At 39.8% G+C, this 18,886-nt stretch overlaps 1 protein-coding gene across 1 annotated transcript; it reads left to right on the plus strand.

Annotated features, from left to right (window-relative positions):
* Positions 1 to 5,770: 5,770 nt before the first annotated feature.
* On the plus strand, positions 5,771 to 6,733 carry LOC311180778 (olfactory receptor 10H1-like; the record flags this gene model as incomplete). The annotated part of the gene is made up of 1 exon (XM_084248731.1): positions 5,771 to 6,733. Exon 1 carries the CDS (start codon positions 5,786 to 5,788, stop codon positions 6,731 to 6,733), a length of 948 nt encoding a protein of 315 aa, XP_084104857.1. The 5' UTR covers positions 5,771 to 5,785.
* Between the last annotated feature and the right edge of the window lie 12,153 nt (positions 6,734 to 18,886).

Genomic DNA, 18,886 nt, shown 5'->3' on the forward strand with positions numbered 1-18,886 from the left:
CCCAGCACCATTTATTGAACAAACTTTCTTTGCTCCAATGCATAGTCTTTGCTCCTTTGTCAAAGATTAGTTGACCATAAATCTGTGGGTTTATTTCTGGATTTTCTATTCCGTTCCATTGGTCCATGTGTCTATTTTTGTTCCAATACCATGCAGTTTTGATGATTATGGCTTTGTAGTATAGTTTGAGGTCTGGTAGTGTGATGCCTCCATTCCCTTCTTTTTTTTTTTTTTAGAAGAGCTTTGGCTATTCCGGGTTTTTGGTGCTTCCATATGAATTTCATCAATCATTGTTCTATTTCTTTGAAGAATAACATTGAAATTTTTATTGGAATAGCATTGAAAATCTGTATATTGCTTTTGGTAGGATGGCCATTTTAATAATGTTTATTCTTCCTATCCATGAGCAAGGGTTATCTTTCCATTTCTTTGTGTCTTCTTCTATTTCTTTTAACAGTGTTTTATAGTTTTCTTTGTATAGGTCTTTCTGCACAGCAAAAGAGACAATAACGAAAACAAAGAGAAACCCCACCTACTGGGAGAACATTTTTGCACACAACACATGATAAAGGATGGATCACAAAAATATACAAAGAGCTGATGAGACTCAACAAAACAAAGAAAATAATCCAGTCCAAAAATGGGCAGAAGAGCTAAAAAGAAACTTCACCAAAGAGGTAATGCAAATGGCCAACAGGCATATGAAAAAATGTTCAGCATCACTTGTAATCAGGGAAACACAAATCAAAACTACAATGAGATACCATCTTATACCAGTGAGAATGGCACATATTAAAAAAACTAGCAACAACAAATGTTGACGAGGTTGTGGAGAAAAAGGAATTCTCCTGCACTGCTGGTGGGAGTTCAAACTGGTCCAACCAGTATGGAGAGCTGTGTGGAGATTTCTTGACCTACTAAACATAGAGCTTCCATATGATTCAGCAATTCCACTCCTAGGTATTTATCCAAATGACACAGAAAAAGTAATTCTAAAGGGCACCTGCACACCTATGTTTATAGCACCACAATTTACAATAGCTAAGCTTTGGAAACAACCCAAATGCCCAAAAATAGATGACTGGATCAAGAAGATGTTGTACATATACACAATGGATTATTACTCAGCAATCAGGAAAGATAAATACATACAATTTGCAGCAACATGGATGGAGCTGGAAGGGATCATGCTCAGCAAAATAAGTCAGAAAGATAAAGAAAAATACCGGATGGTCTCACTCATAGCAGGAATTTAGAAAACTTAAATAAGAGACCCTGAAAAAGACTAATCAATACAAAGTAAAAATCAAAATCCACAAGCAACTATAAACCAGAGACACACTATTGGGGGGGGGATGGAGGGGAGGGGAGAGGAAGGACTAGAGTGAAAATACAGGGCAGGGTGCAATTGTATGGGGAATATAACTATAATGAAAATGCATACAATGTGCAAAGATGAAAAATGATGTAAGAATTATATAAATTAAAATATTAAAAAAAGTATATATAAAATGAAATATTAAAAAAATAGAAAACCCAGAAATAAACCTACAGTTATGGACAACTAACCTTTGACAAATGAGCAAAGAATATGCAATGTAACAATGGGCAGAAGAGCTAAAAAGAAACTTCTCTGAAGAGGAAATGCAAATGGCCAACAGGCATATGAAAAAATGTTCAACATCACTTGTAATCAGGGAAATGCAAATCAAAGCCACAATGAGATACCATCTTACACCAGTGAGAATGGCACATATTAAAAAAACTAGCAACAACAAATGTTGGCAAGGGTGTGGAGAAAAAGGAACTCTCCTGCACTGTTGATGGGAGTGCAAACTGGTCCAACCACTATGGAGAGCTGTGTGGAGATTTCTGGACCTACTAAAGATAGAGCTTCCATATGATCCAGCAATTCCACTCCTAGGTATTTACCCAAAGGACACAGAAACATCAATTCCAAGGAGCACCTGCACCCCTATGTTTATAGCAGCACTATTTACAATAGCTAAGCTTTGGAAACAGCCCAAATGCCAAAAAATAGATGACTGGATCAAGAAGATGTGGTACATACATACCATGGAATATTACTCAGCATTCAAAAAAGATAAACACATGCAATTTGTAGCAACATGGATGGCGCTGGAAGGGATCATGCTCAGCGAAATCAGCCAGAAAGAAAAAGAAAATACCGGATGGTTTCACTCATAGCAGGAATCTAGAAAACTTAAATAAGGGACCAGGAAAATGAATAACTATAAGAAAGTGAAAATCAAAATCAACAAAATACTATGAACCAGAGACACTTTTTTGTGGGGTGGGGGGGGAGGGGAGGGATTGGGGTCAGAATGGGGGGGCTTGCAATTGTATGGGGAATATAAAAATAAAATTTATTATTAAAAAATAAAATAAATAAAATATAAAATGAAAAAAAAGAGACATTAACCAAAACAAAGAGACACCCCACTGATTGGGGGAAAATTTTGCACACAATGTTAATGGTTTTGGACTGATCACAAAGATCTACTAAGAGCTGATGAAACTCAACAAAAAAAGCAAACAGTGCAGTAAAAAAAAAAAAATTGGCAGAAGAGCTAAAAAGACAATTCTCCAAAGAGGAAATGTAGATGGCCAACAGGCATATGAAAAAATGTTCAACATCCCTTCTAATCAGGGAAATGCAAATCAAAACCACAACGAGGTACCACCTTACACCAGTGAGAATGGCACATATTAAAAAACTAGCAACAACAAATGTTGGTGAGGATGTGGAGAAAAAGGAACTCTCCTATACTGCTAGTGGGAATTCAAACTGGTCAAACCACTATGGAAAGCTGTGTAGAGGTTCCTCAAACTACTAAAAATGGAGTTTCTATATGACCCAACAATTCCCCTCCTAGGGATCTACCCAAAGGACACAAGAATGTGAATTCAAAAAGACACCTGCACCCCTATGTTTATTGTAGCACTAGTTACAATAGGTAAGACTTGGAAACAACCCAAATGCCCAAAAATAGATGACTGGCTCAAGAAGATGTGGTACATATACACCATGGAATATTATTCAGCAATCAAAAAAGATAAACGCATGCCATTCACAGCAACATGGATGGAGCTGGAAAGGATTATGCTCAGTGAAATAAGCCAGAAATAAAAAGAAAATATCAGATGGTTTCACTTATAGGATGAATGTAGAGGAACCAAATAAGGGATCAGGAAAAAAAAGGAATTATAATAAATTAAAAATCAAAATCAACAGGCAACTATAAATCAGAGACATTCTGCAGGGGAGGAGGAGGGAGTAGGATCAAAACAGGGGTTGAAGAGCACAAGGGACTATGGTGATGGTGCATGGGTGAATCAGTGGTGAGAGGAGAAAGCACACTTTAAACAAAAATGAAGTGATGTAAAAAATATATAAAACAGAAAATAACTATATAAAAAAAGAAAAAACAAGTATTTGTGTTGTTTGATTTTTAAATGCTTAAAAGACATTTTATTGGAATCGGTATGGGAAGGATGAAGAGAAAGCACATTGAGCAGCTTCCTCAGCTCCAATGGACAATGACAGGGCTGCTCTCCTGCCAATGTAAGTAGCCAGGGGTCCAAATCCCAAATTTGCAAAGCATTAGACACTACCTTGAACCCCTGAGAAATTCAGGTAATTGAATTATCCCAGGTGGGCAGGGAGGGAGGGAAAGTGAGGACACAGTATCCCTGAGGTTGTCCCCTCCCTCGAAATGTCCCCAAGGGTCCAAGTTTCCCTGCAGCAGAGGCAGAGGCAGTGGGGCCACAGTGAGAGAAGGCAGCTGGCAGGGAGCAGAGGCAGATAAATACCAGTGATCAGGCTCAGGTAAAGCCCCGCCCAGCTGGCGGTGGCTCCTTGCCTTGCAGCCCAGCCCTCACACAGCCCTCAGCTACAGAGAAGCCAAACTAGGGCCTCCTGCTAGAGTGAGGCAGCAGTAGGATCAGGCTGTGGAATCCTAGGTGAGTCACCTTCCCTTCCTCTCATCTGACCAGGAGAGACCTGGGGAACCAGCATCTGCCCCTGACTTGATGAGGCCACCCTGTTTATGCTCCTTGTGCAATTTGAGTCTATGGGGAGGGTGCAGTCAGAGGGCTCCACTTCCCAGCTTAATGCAGAGTGAAGATTACTGCAAAGCACTGCCTTTTGCAGAACTCTTTGTCTTATGAGGCAGGTTCATTGGACAGGTGAGAAACTGAGATGAAGAGAGAGGAGATCTGTTGCTCAAAGTTTCCCAGAACACTTGTTTGACTTTTAATTTCTATTCTGTCCTGGCCAGAAATTGGTTGAAAACACTGGGGAGAGGCAGAGAAAAGAGAGATGAGAGGATACAGGATTGAGAGACTCCAGTCACCTCCTTGGTCTAAAGTATCAAGGAGGCAACAGAATCCACAGGTGGGGTTTTGCTGAGAAGTTAAGGATGAAAAGGGGGAGAGAAATGGGAGGGAGGAGGCAGAGAGGGGAAACAAAATGGCCTTATCAAGAAGAGATAGCCCAGATGGGGGCAGCTAGATGAGGTGAGATTCGGTCTCAGAGATAAGACACTCTTGCCCACGGTTCTCAATCATGAGCAGTTCTTCCCCAGGGAAAATTTGATAATAGCTGAATTCAGTTTGGTTTTTATTATTTGAGATGCCACTGGCATCTAGAGGGTGCCAGGGATGAGTTCAGCACAGGAATGGAAGGAGGGTCAAGAAATTGGGCAGTGTGATGGTTGGGGAATGCAGCTTCTAATCAACTAACCAGGTGGTTTGTACTTATTTTGTTATTATCAGCCTTTCAGGGCTTGATCAGTGGCTTGAGTCCCTTAGTGGGCATTTGATACCCCCCTTTTTTATTGTGGTAAAATGCACATAATGTAAAATTGATCATTTTACCCAAATTATAGCACACAATTCAGTGACTTTATGTACATTCTCAATTTTGTAAAACCACTATTTCTGCCTTAAAATGAACTATTGATGAATTATTCGGTGGAAAAAAGTCTGAGCCCCTCCATTTTCCCCACAGGTAACTCGGGGGGAAAAGGAGGCACAGCAAGAGATAAAGGTGAAGAGACTTGCTAAAGTCCACACAGGAGACACTGTAGGGATTCAAACTCAGGTTGACTCACTCCCCTGTCCTTTGGTCAGATGGCTATATTGTGATTGTCCCAGGACACATAGATGCACCTTGCTGGAGCTAGAAAACACTATAACATTATTTTTACAGTCTTATGCTTCTGATTCCTGTGTGATAACTCCAGGGGAAGAATCTGATTAATTCATATTCAGTTGTAGAAATGTATTGTGATTCAGTACGTTGTAGCCATGGGATAACAATGTCTCCTGGTAACTAAAACAACGAATTTATGAGAAAGCTGAATTTATGAGAAAGCAGTAGCATGGAAGAACAACAATGGTATAAGCTCTGGTGAAGGATCATTTTCATTTTGGAAGGTGACCTAGCAGGTATATTAAAGTGTATATAGTCTTTGTTGACAGCCAGTCATGGGTTTATGTTGGGTTCTGTTTTTTTAGCAAGTTGCTTAACCACTCTGCACCAATATTCTCAATGAGACACTAAAAGCGGGGTGATAAAAACAATAATTCCTTACTAGATTGATGAAAAAATTAAGTCACATGAGGCACAGAGTGGAGCTCATCAGTGCTAGCTGTCATTGATTAGACACACCATGGGAGGCCAGGTACGGAGGAAACTGTTGACATTTCTGCATCTTGTAGCTGACCTTTCCCTGTCTTAATTCACCCTAGCACAACCTCCATGCAGGGATCCAATACCTCAGTAGTGACTGAATTCATCCTTATTGGCTTCTCCACCTTCCCCCAACTTCAGCTGATGTTCTTCTTACTGTTCTTCTTCATGTATCTGTTCACACTACTGGGGAACCTGCTCATCATGGCCACCATCTGGAGCGAACGCAGCCTCCACACACCCATGTATCTCTTTCTGTGCGCCCTCTCCATCTCTGAGATCTTCTATACCTTTGCCATCATCCCGCGCATGTTGGCTGACCTGCTGTCCACCAACCACTCCATTGCTTTCAGGGCCTGTGCCAGTCAGACATTCTTCTCCTTCACATTTGGCTTCACACACTCCTTCCTACTCACTGTCATGGGCTATGACCGCTATGTGGCCATCTGCCACCCCCTGCGCTACAATGTGCTCATGAGTCGCCATGGGTGTGCCTGTCTTGTATCCTGGTCCTGGGCTGGTGGCTTCATCATGGGACTGGTGGTGACAACATCCATTTTCAACCTTACCTTCTGTGGACCTAATGAGATCCACCATTTTGCTTGCCATGTGCCTCCACTGTTGAAGTTGGCTTGTGGAACTGATGTGCCGATTGTGGGCACAGGTGTGGGACTGTTGTGTATAACAGTCCTGCTGGGTTGCCTGCTCCTCATCCTCCTTTCTTATGCCTTCATTGTGGTCACCATCTTGAAGATCCCTTCCGCTGAGGGTCGACACAAAGCCTTCTCCACTTGTGCATCTCACCTCACTGTGGTGGTCGTGCACTATGGCTTTGCCTCTGTCATCTACCTAAAGCCCAAGGGTCCCCAGTCTCTGGAAATGGACACCCTAATGGGCATCACTTACATAGTCCTCACACCTTTCCTCAGCCCTATCATCTTCAGCCTCAGGAACAAGGAGCTGAAGAATGCTATGAAAAAGACTTTCCTCAGAAAACTCTATCCAGAAAAATTGTGATGAATTGTTTTGAATTCATTGGAAACTCTCAAATTGTGTCACTAGAAATGGCACTCCATGAATGTGTACTATTCTATAATTATCTGATGTTTTAAGGCTTCCAAGAATCCTTGCAGGCAATATCCACATGAACAAAGGTTTATCATTATCAGGGATGCATTTAGGGTAGAAGGACATATGAGTTAATAACACTGAAAATCTGATTTGATGATTCCTACCCACCTCAGTACACTTTGTCAGGTAGTATCAAACCTGGAATCTGTTCTCCACCAGAACCTGGGTGATCTAATTGCCCCAACGATATATCCACATTGAGAAAGGTGTCAAACACCAACTCTCTACAAGGCAGAAACAGGTAGCTATAGCACAGAATATGTGAGAACACAAAAGATGAAACCAGATTACAGTAGAGGATAACAAACAACCCTAATATGAGCCTTGCACAGATATATGCAATTGCTGGTAGAAACGGTAATAAACATTCACAGAAAAAGTAAAGGAGATCTTTCATTTCAAGTGGGGAAATGAGCAGTTGGGGAGATGGGGAGAAGGGAAGAGAGAGAGAGAGCGAGAGAGAGAGAGCGAGAGAGAGAGAGCGAGAGAGTGAGAGAGAGAGAGAAAAAGAGAGAGAGAGAGAGAGAGAAGAGAGAGAGAGAGAGAGAGAGAGAGAGAGAGAGAGAGAGAGAGAGAGAGAGAGAGAGAGAGAGAGAGAGAATATGAATATGAATTCTACGGTTAGTTCAAGGAAAAAGTTCCCACCTTGAGAAACTGCCTGTGGTGTGAGAGGATGATGAGGTGGTTATGGGGACTTTTAGTTGAATGACACAAATAATGCAGAACCAGGGTGAATGTGTATCCTGTGGCCATGCTGACTTAATGCTCACCTGCTGTTTGATGAGGGATTTAACATCAAACATGCTGCATAGTATTGAAAATTTGTTGAACATATTTGTATTCCAAAGAAGGACAGATAGTGTACGATATATCACTTATATATGGAATCTTAACACTGAACTCAAAAACAGAGTAGAGTGATGATTACTACTGGTTGAGGGGTGGGAGAATTGGGGAGATTCTCTTTGAAAGTATGAACTTGAAACCTATAAATATATAAGTCCTGGAGAACTAATGCACAGTATAGTGATTCTACATGATAATACTGTTGTTTGCACTTCAGTTTGCTAAAAGGCTAAGTCTTAATTGTTCCTACCACATAAGAAGAAATGGTAATTATGGGATGTGATAGAGGTGTTAGCTAAAGGTGCAATAATGATCATATTGTGATTGATAAATGTATCAACAAACACATTTTGTACCTTAAATGCACACAATGTTAAGTGTCAAATGCATCTCATTTTGAGAAAAGACTTCCTTAACAAATTGAACTTGTTTCTGAATATGAATTTGTGCATTTGTTTTAAAATTGGAACTTGTAATAATATTTAATGGGCACTGGTTTATGGACACTAGTTCACAACAACCAATGTAACTAAAATGCACAAGCAATAAATCAAATTTGCCAAAGTTTGAAAAAGTGTGTATTCGTGTTGAAGATAAATAGTTAACTACACATCATTTGTCCTATAGTACAATTTAGTCTTTCTTTATAAAGTAAGCAGTAAAAGATTTCATGTTAATATTAAGTGGGAGTCTGTGGGAAACAATTTTAGTCAAAACTGGGGAAACCAGAGCTTCCCTTTAGCAGAATATGCAGTGTTGTTTCCTATTAGCCCCACATCCATTATCTCATTACAGACTCACAAAGGGGACCAGGACAGAGAAACTCACATCCACTCCACTTGATAAAGATGAGACTGAGACTCAAAATGGCTGCATGACTAACACATCTCATGTCTGAGTAGGACCAGACTTCCAATGTAGGTCTTTTCTAATTCCCAGTCCTACCCACCCAATGTTTCAGAGTTTGTCTTCTTACAGTGGGTTTTGTGGATCCCCTTCCCTGGGGAACCTTTTAAACCAAAATAGGGAAATTGTAAGGTACCACCTACTGGAGCATGTGTCCTTGGGACATTGAATATTGGAATATTTCTGTAGATTCATGACTTACTCCTGATTTAAAAATAAGTTCTGGTCTTGCAGGAATTTCTGTGTAATTCATACTGGGGTAAGATGTCCACGCCTTTAGCAGCAAAGCCTATCCCTAACCATGCAACCTGGACAACCTGGCTGTTTCCTTTTTTCCATAACAGGTCAAGTTTGTCTTGGATCCTCATATCTAAATGGAAAGAGAAGTTGGAAGGTGGCCGGGGAGGCATGTCCAATGTCTTATGATAACTTACTATCCCATAGGCCATCAGTTTCCAGAGGTCAGGAAGTCTGTGCATCATGCTCATTATTGCAACCAGCACCAATGTGGTATTTGGAAGATTAAGAAATGGTTGATTAACAAATATTTATTGGATGGACTAAGTGAATCCACACAATACCTAAAAAAGTCATGGGAATTGATGTGTGGGGACCTGTGTTTGAGGCCACACTGACCTGGTTTTAAATCTCTTCCCACTGGTCCAGCCACTATGGAAAGTTCTGTGGAGTTTCCTCAAAACACTATAAATGGATCTATCATATGATCCAGCAACAGGGGAGGGAAGAACACAAGGGACTATGGTGATGGCTCACGGGTGATGTGGTGGTGGGAGAATGAAGGGGACTAAACCTGAGGGAGAAATAAAAAATGAGCAACAATGTGTTGTAAGAAAATAAAATCTCTTCTCTCCCATTTTATAGCTAAGTAGATTAACACCTTATAGATATATTTGACAGCTCTATGAATAATAGGAACTCAGAACAGTGACATGTGATTGGAAGATTTTAGATATATTCATTACAAAAGAATGCTAAATAAATGTTGGTTTATTATTTTTTAAAAGTCAAACTAATGCAATTGAATTTTAATAAGGATTAATAAATGTTGGGGATTTATATTTATATATATTATAACCTCCTGCCAATGATGCTGATTGATCCCCCTCACAAAATGCAAACCTACACATGTACATATATTTATTAGAATGTAGGAATGAGTTCACTCTCCCTTACAGTTTATTTTTGCCAATCTCTGGAGTAAAGTCCCTTGCTTTTTTTCCCCTTCCTTCCTTTCTTCCTTCTTTCTGTTTTACATCATTTTCCAATTTTTTTAAATAATAAATTTTATTTTTATATTCCCCATACAATTGCAACCCCCCCATTCTGACCCCAATCCCTCCCCTCCCGCCCCCCACCCCCCAAAAAGTGTCTCTGGTTCATAGTTTTTTGTTGATTTTGATTTTCACTTTCTTATAGTTATTCATTTTCCTGGTCCCTTATTTAAGTTTTCTAGATTCCTGCTATGAGTGAGACCATCCGGTATTTTTCTTTTTCTTTCTGGCTTATTTTGCTGAGCATGATCCCTTCCAGCACCATCCATGTTGCTGCAAATTGCATGTGTTTATCTTTTTTGAATTCTGAGTAATATTCCATGGTGTATATGGACCACATCTTCTTTTTTTTTTTTTTATGCATTGAGGATACCATTTCCACAGAAAATCATAATCTTTCATTGCTACCTCACAACACACAGGTAGTTCATTTGGGATAAATGGATTATCCAGCTGTGTCTTAATAACTGAAGGATGCATCTGATGATACTTAGAGAAAATATTTGGAAAATTAAAATTGAGTGAAATCTTCCTCTTTGTCTTTGAGCTAAAAATTGTAAAGGATTATGGATCATGCAGGTCAGTTTGCTTGATAACATCTGACTTGCAGACTTAAATAGTCAAATTTTTGACTACATTTAATTCATGATAAATTCATGATGTAGACATCCGTGGATGCTTAACTACACTTTTTATCATTTATGTTTTTAAGTTTCAAATTTCATATATTCATACAAATTGAATGTCAGATAAAAAAATTCTATAGCCCTTATGTGTAAAATTGATATCCTACACTACAGTGTTTTATTTTTTTATTTATTTTTTTGTTTTGTTTTGTTTTTTTATTTTTTTTATTTATTTTTTTTTTTTTATAAATTTTTTTGTTATATTCCCCATACAATTGCAGCCCCCCATTCTGACCCCAATCCCTCCCCTCCCGCCCCCGCCCCCCTAAAAGTGTCTCTGGTTCATAGTTTTTTGTTGATTTTGATTTTCACTTTCTTATAGTTATTCATTTTCCTGGTCCATTATTTAAGTTTTCTAGATTCCTGCTATGAGTGAGACCATCCGGTATTTTTCTTTTTCTTTTTGGCTTATTTCGCTGAGCATGATCCCTTCCAGCGCCATCCATGTTGCAGCAAATTGCATGTGTTTATCTTTTTTGAATGCTGAGTAATATTCCATGGTATATATGTACCACATCTTCTTGATCCAGTCATCTATTTTTGGGCATTTGGGTTGTTTCCAAAGCTTAGCTATTGTAAACAGTGCTGCTATAAACATAGGGGTGCAGGTGTTCTTTGGAATTGATGTTTCTGTGTCCTTTGGGTAAATACCTAGGAGTGGAATTGCTGGGTCATATGGAAGCTCTATGTTTAGTAGGTCCAGAAATCTCCACACAGCTTTCCACAGTGGTTGGACCAGTTTGCACTCCCACCAACAGTGCAGAAGAGTTCCTTTTTCTCCACACCCTCGCCAACATTTGTTGTTGCTAGTTTTTTTAATATGTGCCATTCTCACTGGTGTAAGATGGTATCTCATGGTAGTTTTGATTTGCATTTCCCTGATTACAAGTGATGTTGAACATTTTTTCATATGCCTGTTGGCCATTTGCATTTCCTCTTCAGAGAAGTTTCTTTTAAGCTCTTCTGCCCATTTTTTGACTGGATTATTTTCTTTGTTGTTGTTGAGTCTCATCAGCTCTTTGCAGATTTTTGTGATCAGTCCTTTATCATTAGTGTTGGGTGCAAAAATGTTCTCCCAGTTGGTGGGGTTTCTCTTTGTTTTTGTTATTGTCTCTTTTGCTGTGCAAAAGCTCTTTAATTTGATATAGTCCCAGCTGTTTATCTTGGCCTTCACTATCACTGCTTTGGGTGATGTGTCTGTAAAGATGTCTTTGATGTGCAAATCACGTAGTGTTTCGCCTATATTTCCTTCTATATATTTTATGGTTTCAGGTCTTATGTCTAGTTCTTTAATCCATTTTGAGTTGATTTTTGTGTATGGTGTGAGGTGGTGGTCAAGCTTCATTCTTTTGCATGTAGCGACCCAGTTTTCCCAGCACCATTTATTGAACAAACTTTCTTTGCTCCAATGCATAGTCTTTGCTCCTTTGTCAAAGATTAGTTGACCATAAATCTGTGGGTTTATTTCTGGATTTTCTATTCGATTCCATTGGTCTGTATGTCTGTTCTTGTTCCAATACCATGCAGTTTTGATGATTATGGCTTTGTAGTATAGTTTGAAGTCTGGGAGTCTGATGCCTCCATTCCCTTCTTTTTTTTTCAGGAGAGCTTTGGCTATTCGGGGTTTTTTGTGATTCCATATGAATTTCATCAATAATTGTTCTATTTCTTTGAAGAATGACATTGAAATTTTGATTGGAATAGCATTGAATCTGTATATTGCTTTTGGAAGGATGGCCATTTTAATAATGTTTATTCTTCCAATCCATGAGCAGGGGATGTCTCTCCATTTCTTTGTGTCTTCTTCTATTTCTTTTAACAGTGTTTTATAGTTTTCTTTGTATAGGTCCTTTACCTCTTTTGTTAGATTTATTCCCAAATATTTGATTTTTTTTGTTTCAATAACAAAAGGGATGGTCTTTTTGATTTCTTCTTCTTCAGATTTATTGTTTGTGTATAGGAAGGCTACTGACTTTTGCGTGTTGATTTTGTATCCTGCCACTTTACTGAACTGATTGATGAGTTGAATTAGCTTTTCTGTGGAGTTTTTGGGGTTCTCTATGTATAATATCATATCGTCTGCAAATAGTGATAGTTTGACTTCTTCTTTTCCTATTTGGATTCCTTGGATGTCTTTCTCTTGTCTTATTGCCCTGGCTAGGACTTCCAGTATTATATTGAAAAGCAATGGTGAGAGTGGACATCCTTGTCTTGTTCCAGATCTTAATGGAATTGCTTTCAGCTTTTCACCATTGAGAATGATACTGGCTGTTGGCTTGTCATAGATGGCCTTTATGATGTTGAGGTATGTTCCTTGTATCCCAAGAACTTCAAGGGCTTTTATCATGAATGGGTGTTGCACTTTGTCGAAAGCTTTCTCAGCATCTATTGATATTATCATATGGTTTTTATATTTCTTTTTGTTGATGTGTTGGATAACGTTGATTGATTTTCGGATGTTAAACCATCCTTGTGTCCCTGGAATGAATCCTACTTGGTCGTGGTGAATTATCTTATGGATACATTGTTGGATTCTGATAGCTAAAATTTTATTGAGGATTTTTGCATCAGTGTTCATTAGGGAGATTGGCCTGTAGTTTTCCCTTTTTGTGTTGTCCTTGTTTGGTTTTGGTATTAGTGTAATGTTGGCTTCATAGAACGTGTTTGGTATTGTCCCTTCCTTCTCAATTTTTTGGAAGAGTTTGTGAAGGATAGGCACTAATTCGTCTCTGAATGTTTGGTAGAATTCATTTGTAAATCCATCAGGTCCTGGGCTTTTATTTTTGGGGAGGTTTTTGATTACCATTTCAATTTCGCTAATTGTAATTGGTCTGTTTAGGTGTTCTATTTCTTCTTTATCTAGCTTTGGGTGATTGTAGAGTTGTAGGAATTTGTCCATCTCCTCTAGATTGTTAAACTTGTTTCCATATAACTGTTCATAGTAGTTACTGATTATTCTTTTGATTTCTGCTGTGTCCGTTGTGATTTCTCCTCTTTCATTGATGATCCTGTTTATTTGTGCTTTCTCCCTTTTTTCCTTTGTGAGCCTGGCTAGGGGTTTGTCTATTTTATTGATTTTTTCAAAGAACCAGCTCTTGGTTTCATTGATCTTTTGGATTGTTTTTTTAGTTTCAATTTCATTTATTTCTGCTTTGGTTTTTATTATTTCTTTTCTTCTACTGGTTTTGGGGTTTTCTTGTTGTTCTTTTTCTAGATCTTTGAGCTTCGAGATTAGGTTGTTTCTTTGCGTTCTTTCTTGTTTCTTGATGTGAGCTTCTATTGCTATGTATTTTCCTCTTATTACTGCTTTTGCTGCATCCCATACATTTAGGATATTGGTGTCCTCCTTGTCGTTCAATTCAAAAAATTTTTTAATTTCTTCTTTGATCTCATTAGTCCAATGGTCTTCCAGTAGTGTGGTTTTTAATCTCCATGAGGTAGGAAAGTTCCTTGCCTTCTTTTTATGGTTTATTTCTAGTTTGATGCCTTCATGGTCAGAAAAGATGGTTGATATGATTTCAATCTTGGTGTATCTGTTGATGTTTGTCTTGTGCCCCAGTATGTGATCGATCCTGGAGAATGATCCGTGTGCGCTTGAGAAAAATGTGTACTCCGTTTTTTGGGGGTTTAGTGTTCTATAGATGTCTGTTAAGCCCAATTGCTCTAGGTCTTTATTTAGAGCTTTGGTTTCTTTACTTATTTTTTGTCTTGTTGATCTATCCATTGTTGATAGTGGTGTGTTGAAGTCTCCCACTACGTATGTGTTTTCTCTGATGTCTGTTTTCAGAGAGGACAACAGTTGTCTGATATATTTTGGTGGACCACATCTTCTTGATCCAGTCATCTATTTTTGGGCATTTGGGCTGTTTCCAAAGCTTAGCTATTGTAAATAGTGCTGCTACAAACATAGGGGTGCAGTTGTTCTTTGGAATGGATGTTTCTGTGTCCTTTGGGTAAATACCTAGGAATGGAATTGCTGGATCATATGGAAGCTCTATGTTTAGTTATTTTCCAATTTTTTTTTACAATGTTTGCTTTATTTTCTCAGGTGTAGTCCCCATAGAATTTCCACCACCCGTTTACCTGTGCACCATCACCACAGTCCTTTGTGATTTTTTCCTTCATTTTGATCCTTCTCCCTCTCCTCCTCTGAAGAATGTCTCTGATTTATAGTTGACTGTTTATTTTTGTTTTGTTATTGTTTTTAAATTATTTTTTCCTCTAATTCCTTATTGTTTCCCCCATATTCCTCCTATAACTAAAACCATCTGATATTTTCTTTTTTTCCTTCTGACTTATTTCACTGAGCACAAGCCCTTCTAGCTACATCCATGCTGCTGTAAATGGCATTAGTTTATCTTTGTGATTGCTGAAAAATATTCAATTGTGTATATATATCATGTCTTCTTTTTAAAAAAAATTATTTATTTATTTATTTATTTATTTATTTATTTATTTATTTATTTATTTATTCAAGCACTGGGTACAGTCAGAAGCGCGGGAGGGTGAGAGAATTCACCAGAGACAGAGCAGGGAACAGAACAGGCAGACCGACCAAAGACACTGCTGAGGGGAGCAGCGGGCGGCAGGAGAGGTCTGTGCGCCATGTGGGATCCTCAGAGGTGGCCGGGGATCAAACCGGCGCTGCAGAGGCTGTGGGCAGCTTCGCAACCCAGCGCTCAACCTCTGCGCCACCAGGGGAGGCCCTATACCATGTCTTCTTGATCCAGTCATCTATTTTTAGGCATACGGATTGTTTCTAAGTCTTATCTAAGTCTTATCTCATAGGAATCTGCCCAAAGAACACAATAACTCTAAAACGAAAGGAAAACTGCACCCCTATGTTTATTGAAGCTAAGATATGGAAACCACCTAATACTCCCTACTAGGTGAATGGATCAAAAAGTTGTGGTATACATACACAATGGAACACTGCTCAATGATCAAAAAACATAAACTCATGCTATCTGCAGCAAATTGGATAGAATTATTTTTAGCAGTGTGAGGAACCTCCAGGCAGCTTTCCATAGTGGTTGGACCAGTTTGCACTCCCACCAGCACTATAAGAGTTACTTTTTCACCACATCTTTGCCAGCAATAAATGTGGGTTATTCTTGTGGTGGAGTGCAAAATAGCTATTAAGATCATTGAATACGTGGACCTCATAATATTCCTCTCTAGAGGATCCTAAGGAGATTGGATCGTAGCTTTATGTATTTTCTGCACAAAGGTAAGCCCCAAATTCTTATATGTATCTCTATGTAACCACCCACTCAATATCTCCATGTGTGTGTCTTAGCCATCTCAAACTTTATTTTTTTATTATTTTTTAATCAAATGTCTTCTTTTTTTTTTTTTTAAAGATTTATATATTTATTTATACAAGCACTGGGTATAGTCAGAAGCACAGGAGGGTGAGAGAATTCACCAGAGCCAGAGAGGGGAACAGAACAGGCAGACTGATGAAATACACTGCTGAGGGGAGCAGTGGGCGTGGCAGGAGAGGTCTGCGTGCCATGTGGGACCCTCGCAGGGATTGAACTGGCACTGCAGAGGCTGTGGGCAACTTCGCAGCCCAGTAGTCAACTGCTGCACCACCAGGGGAGGCCCTCATCAAACTTTATGTGCTAAACCTGTTGGTTATTTTCATTGCCATAGTACCTGTCTCCCTCCCCCCTACTTTTTACTCTCTCCCATTCCTCCCATTTTTTCTTCCCATAATATTCCCTATCTCAGAAAGCAGCAACTTCATCTAAATCCCTTGAAGGCATTTCTGCTCAAACATCAGAGTTCTTCCCTATCCATGCTACACAAAATAGAAACATCCTGGCCATGTCCTATATCTCTTGATTTGCTTTACTAGTCTCCCACATGCTTAGTGGGAGACACCACCTGACACATACGTGCTTAGTGGACATTGACTGTAGTTACCTACTAAAATGTTCCTTTGAGAAAGTATTGTTCCATTTTGTTCACTACTGTATGCCTACATGGCATATGGTGGTCTCTCAGATATTTGTTGAATACATTAGTGTGAAGAATGAGGTCAAATAAGGTTGCCATGAGCTACATTTTGGCCATCCAACTGGATGGGCAAAATAATTTTCAAGTTTGTTAGAATTGTGGGAGCAAGTGTAGAGAAACTGGCTCTTTCTTATGTTGCTGTATGTCCTCAGATAGGCCACTTGCCCTGTCTGAGCCTATCCTGTAAGACTGTAAAAGTGCTCACCTTCCAACACTGTTAAGAGACTGAAGTGAGGCTTTAAGGATTGTGAGGGACTTAGGATAGTGCTGGCATGTGGATACCCTCAATAAACAATTGTGAGGATGATGTTATAACTTAAGTTTGTTTGATGAGCTTGGGATAGAGGGGGAGGAATGAGTTGAGAGAATGATCAGCTGGAGTCACCAGCCTTTGATGTGTCATCTTGGTTATCAGTGTGGCAGAAGACATGGGACCTTTGTAGAGGGGGCTGTGATCCAACAGGGGTCCCCACTGGGAGTGGTGCTTCTCTAACTGAGCTTCATAACCCACCCTCTTCTCTCCAAGAACAACCTTCTCTCTATGCTCCTAGCATCTGAGAATTACTCATCACCATGACAACAGCCAATGGGAAGGGAGTTAGGCAGCACTTTGCTTTCTCAAGGGATGGAGTGATGCTGGGAGATGCAAGTAGGGCTGTGCAGTGGTTAAGTACTGCAGCAAACTGGCAGTGGGTAAACCTAATATGATCTTCTGGCTGCAGATTCCCACATTAAAATGGGTTTAATAATTATGTAGTCACTTTATAGGGTGATTCTGATAATTAAATAGCATGTAGGGCAACTGACAGTGACTGAAACACAATAAACACTCAATATACACTGGATTTTTAAGTCTATTTAATAATTGTTGATGGCCATCTATGTCTCAGATCCTCTGCTAGTTTTAGGATAGAAGGAGGGCCCATTGCAAATCACTGCCTGTGAAGAACTTCCACAGTGAGATGACACACAGAGCAGTATCAGGACTCTCACCAAGGTACGGACTGAGTGCCGAGGGCCCCTAAAGAGTATACCTGCTGCAACTGGGCATGCATCATCCAGATCTTCCCTTATTTCTATCTCCTCTCTCTCTGCCAGGGGACACTGAGAAGTTTCTGGAGATGTTTTTGGTTGCTACAACTGCAGGAAGGGAATAGGTACTACAATTTCTTGTGGGTGGGAGCCAGGGTTGCTGTTGAATATCTACACAGCAAAAAACAGATCTGCAGCATTCAAAGCACCTGCTCCAAATGTCGACAGTGCCACATGACAAAACCTGCTGTATTCAGCAACAAGCATTTATTGACCACCTTCTTATGACAGGCACTGTTTTAGGCACGCTGAGGAAACAATGTTGAACTACTAGACATGAACCTTAACATCATGTACAAAAAAAATGATGCAGTAGAAAGGGGAAAATGTGGCCATTAAATAAATAATTATACTGATTAAATATATAAAAGCTACAAGGAAAAGAAAGGAGTGATTATAATACATAATACATATATACATATATATATATGTATATATGACATAAAGTAAGGGTGGTGACCAGTATGGGGAAATTAGGAAGGTCTGTCTGGGAAGATGACATTAAGGTCAGACTTAAGGATGCACAGGAGCCTAGAAAGGATGTTCTAGGTAGAAGTAGCAGCACCTGGAAAGCTCCTGCAGTGTGTGCATGCTTGGCTTTCTGGACCAGCTAGGGAGGTAGTTTGGAGAGGTGGGGAGGGCTGGAGGAGAAAATTGGAGAAGTAAGGGTCTTGCCACCCGGGTTTGTGCTGTACCCTAGGAGTACACACGAGCAGAGGGTGATCTTTTAGACTTCCCTTCAGAAAGCTCACTCTGGTGGTTGGGTGGAGACAGCCTAGGGGGTGGGGTGGAAGAGAAAAAAGCACATCTGAGGATGGGGACTGGACTTGCATCCACAAGCAAAGGACTCAACATTTGGGAGGAAGAGAGGACAAGGAAAGTGAAGGCAGCAAATCGCATAGCTAGAACTGGCTTTTGCCTCCAGCAATTGGCGCCCAAACACTTGGAGGCTGCAATTAGCACAGGGAGAGTGTGCCACAAAGTCTCCCCATCCAATCCCTAGTCTGTGTGCCAGGCCCTTTTAATCAGCTGTCTGGGCTCTGACCCTGTCTTGGGGATACCAAGGAATGTGGCACAGAGGGACCATTAGCCAAGAAGATAGACAGCGAGGATTGCAGGAGGTGAAGGGACTTCAGAAAGTAGAAGCTAAATAATTGATACAGGAGAAGACAGGATCTCTGCGGTGGAGGTGG

This window comes from Talpa europaea (genome assembly GCF_964194135.1).
Source record: "Talpa europaea genome assembly, chromosome: 12".
In the NCBI taxonomy this organism is placed as follows: Eukaryota; Metazoa; Chordata; class Mammalia; order Eulipotyphla; family Talpidae; genus Talpa; species Talpa europaea.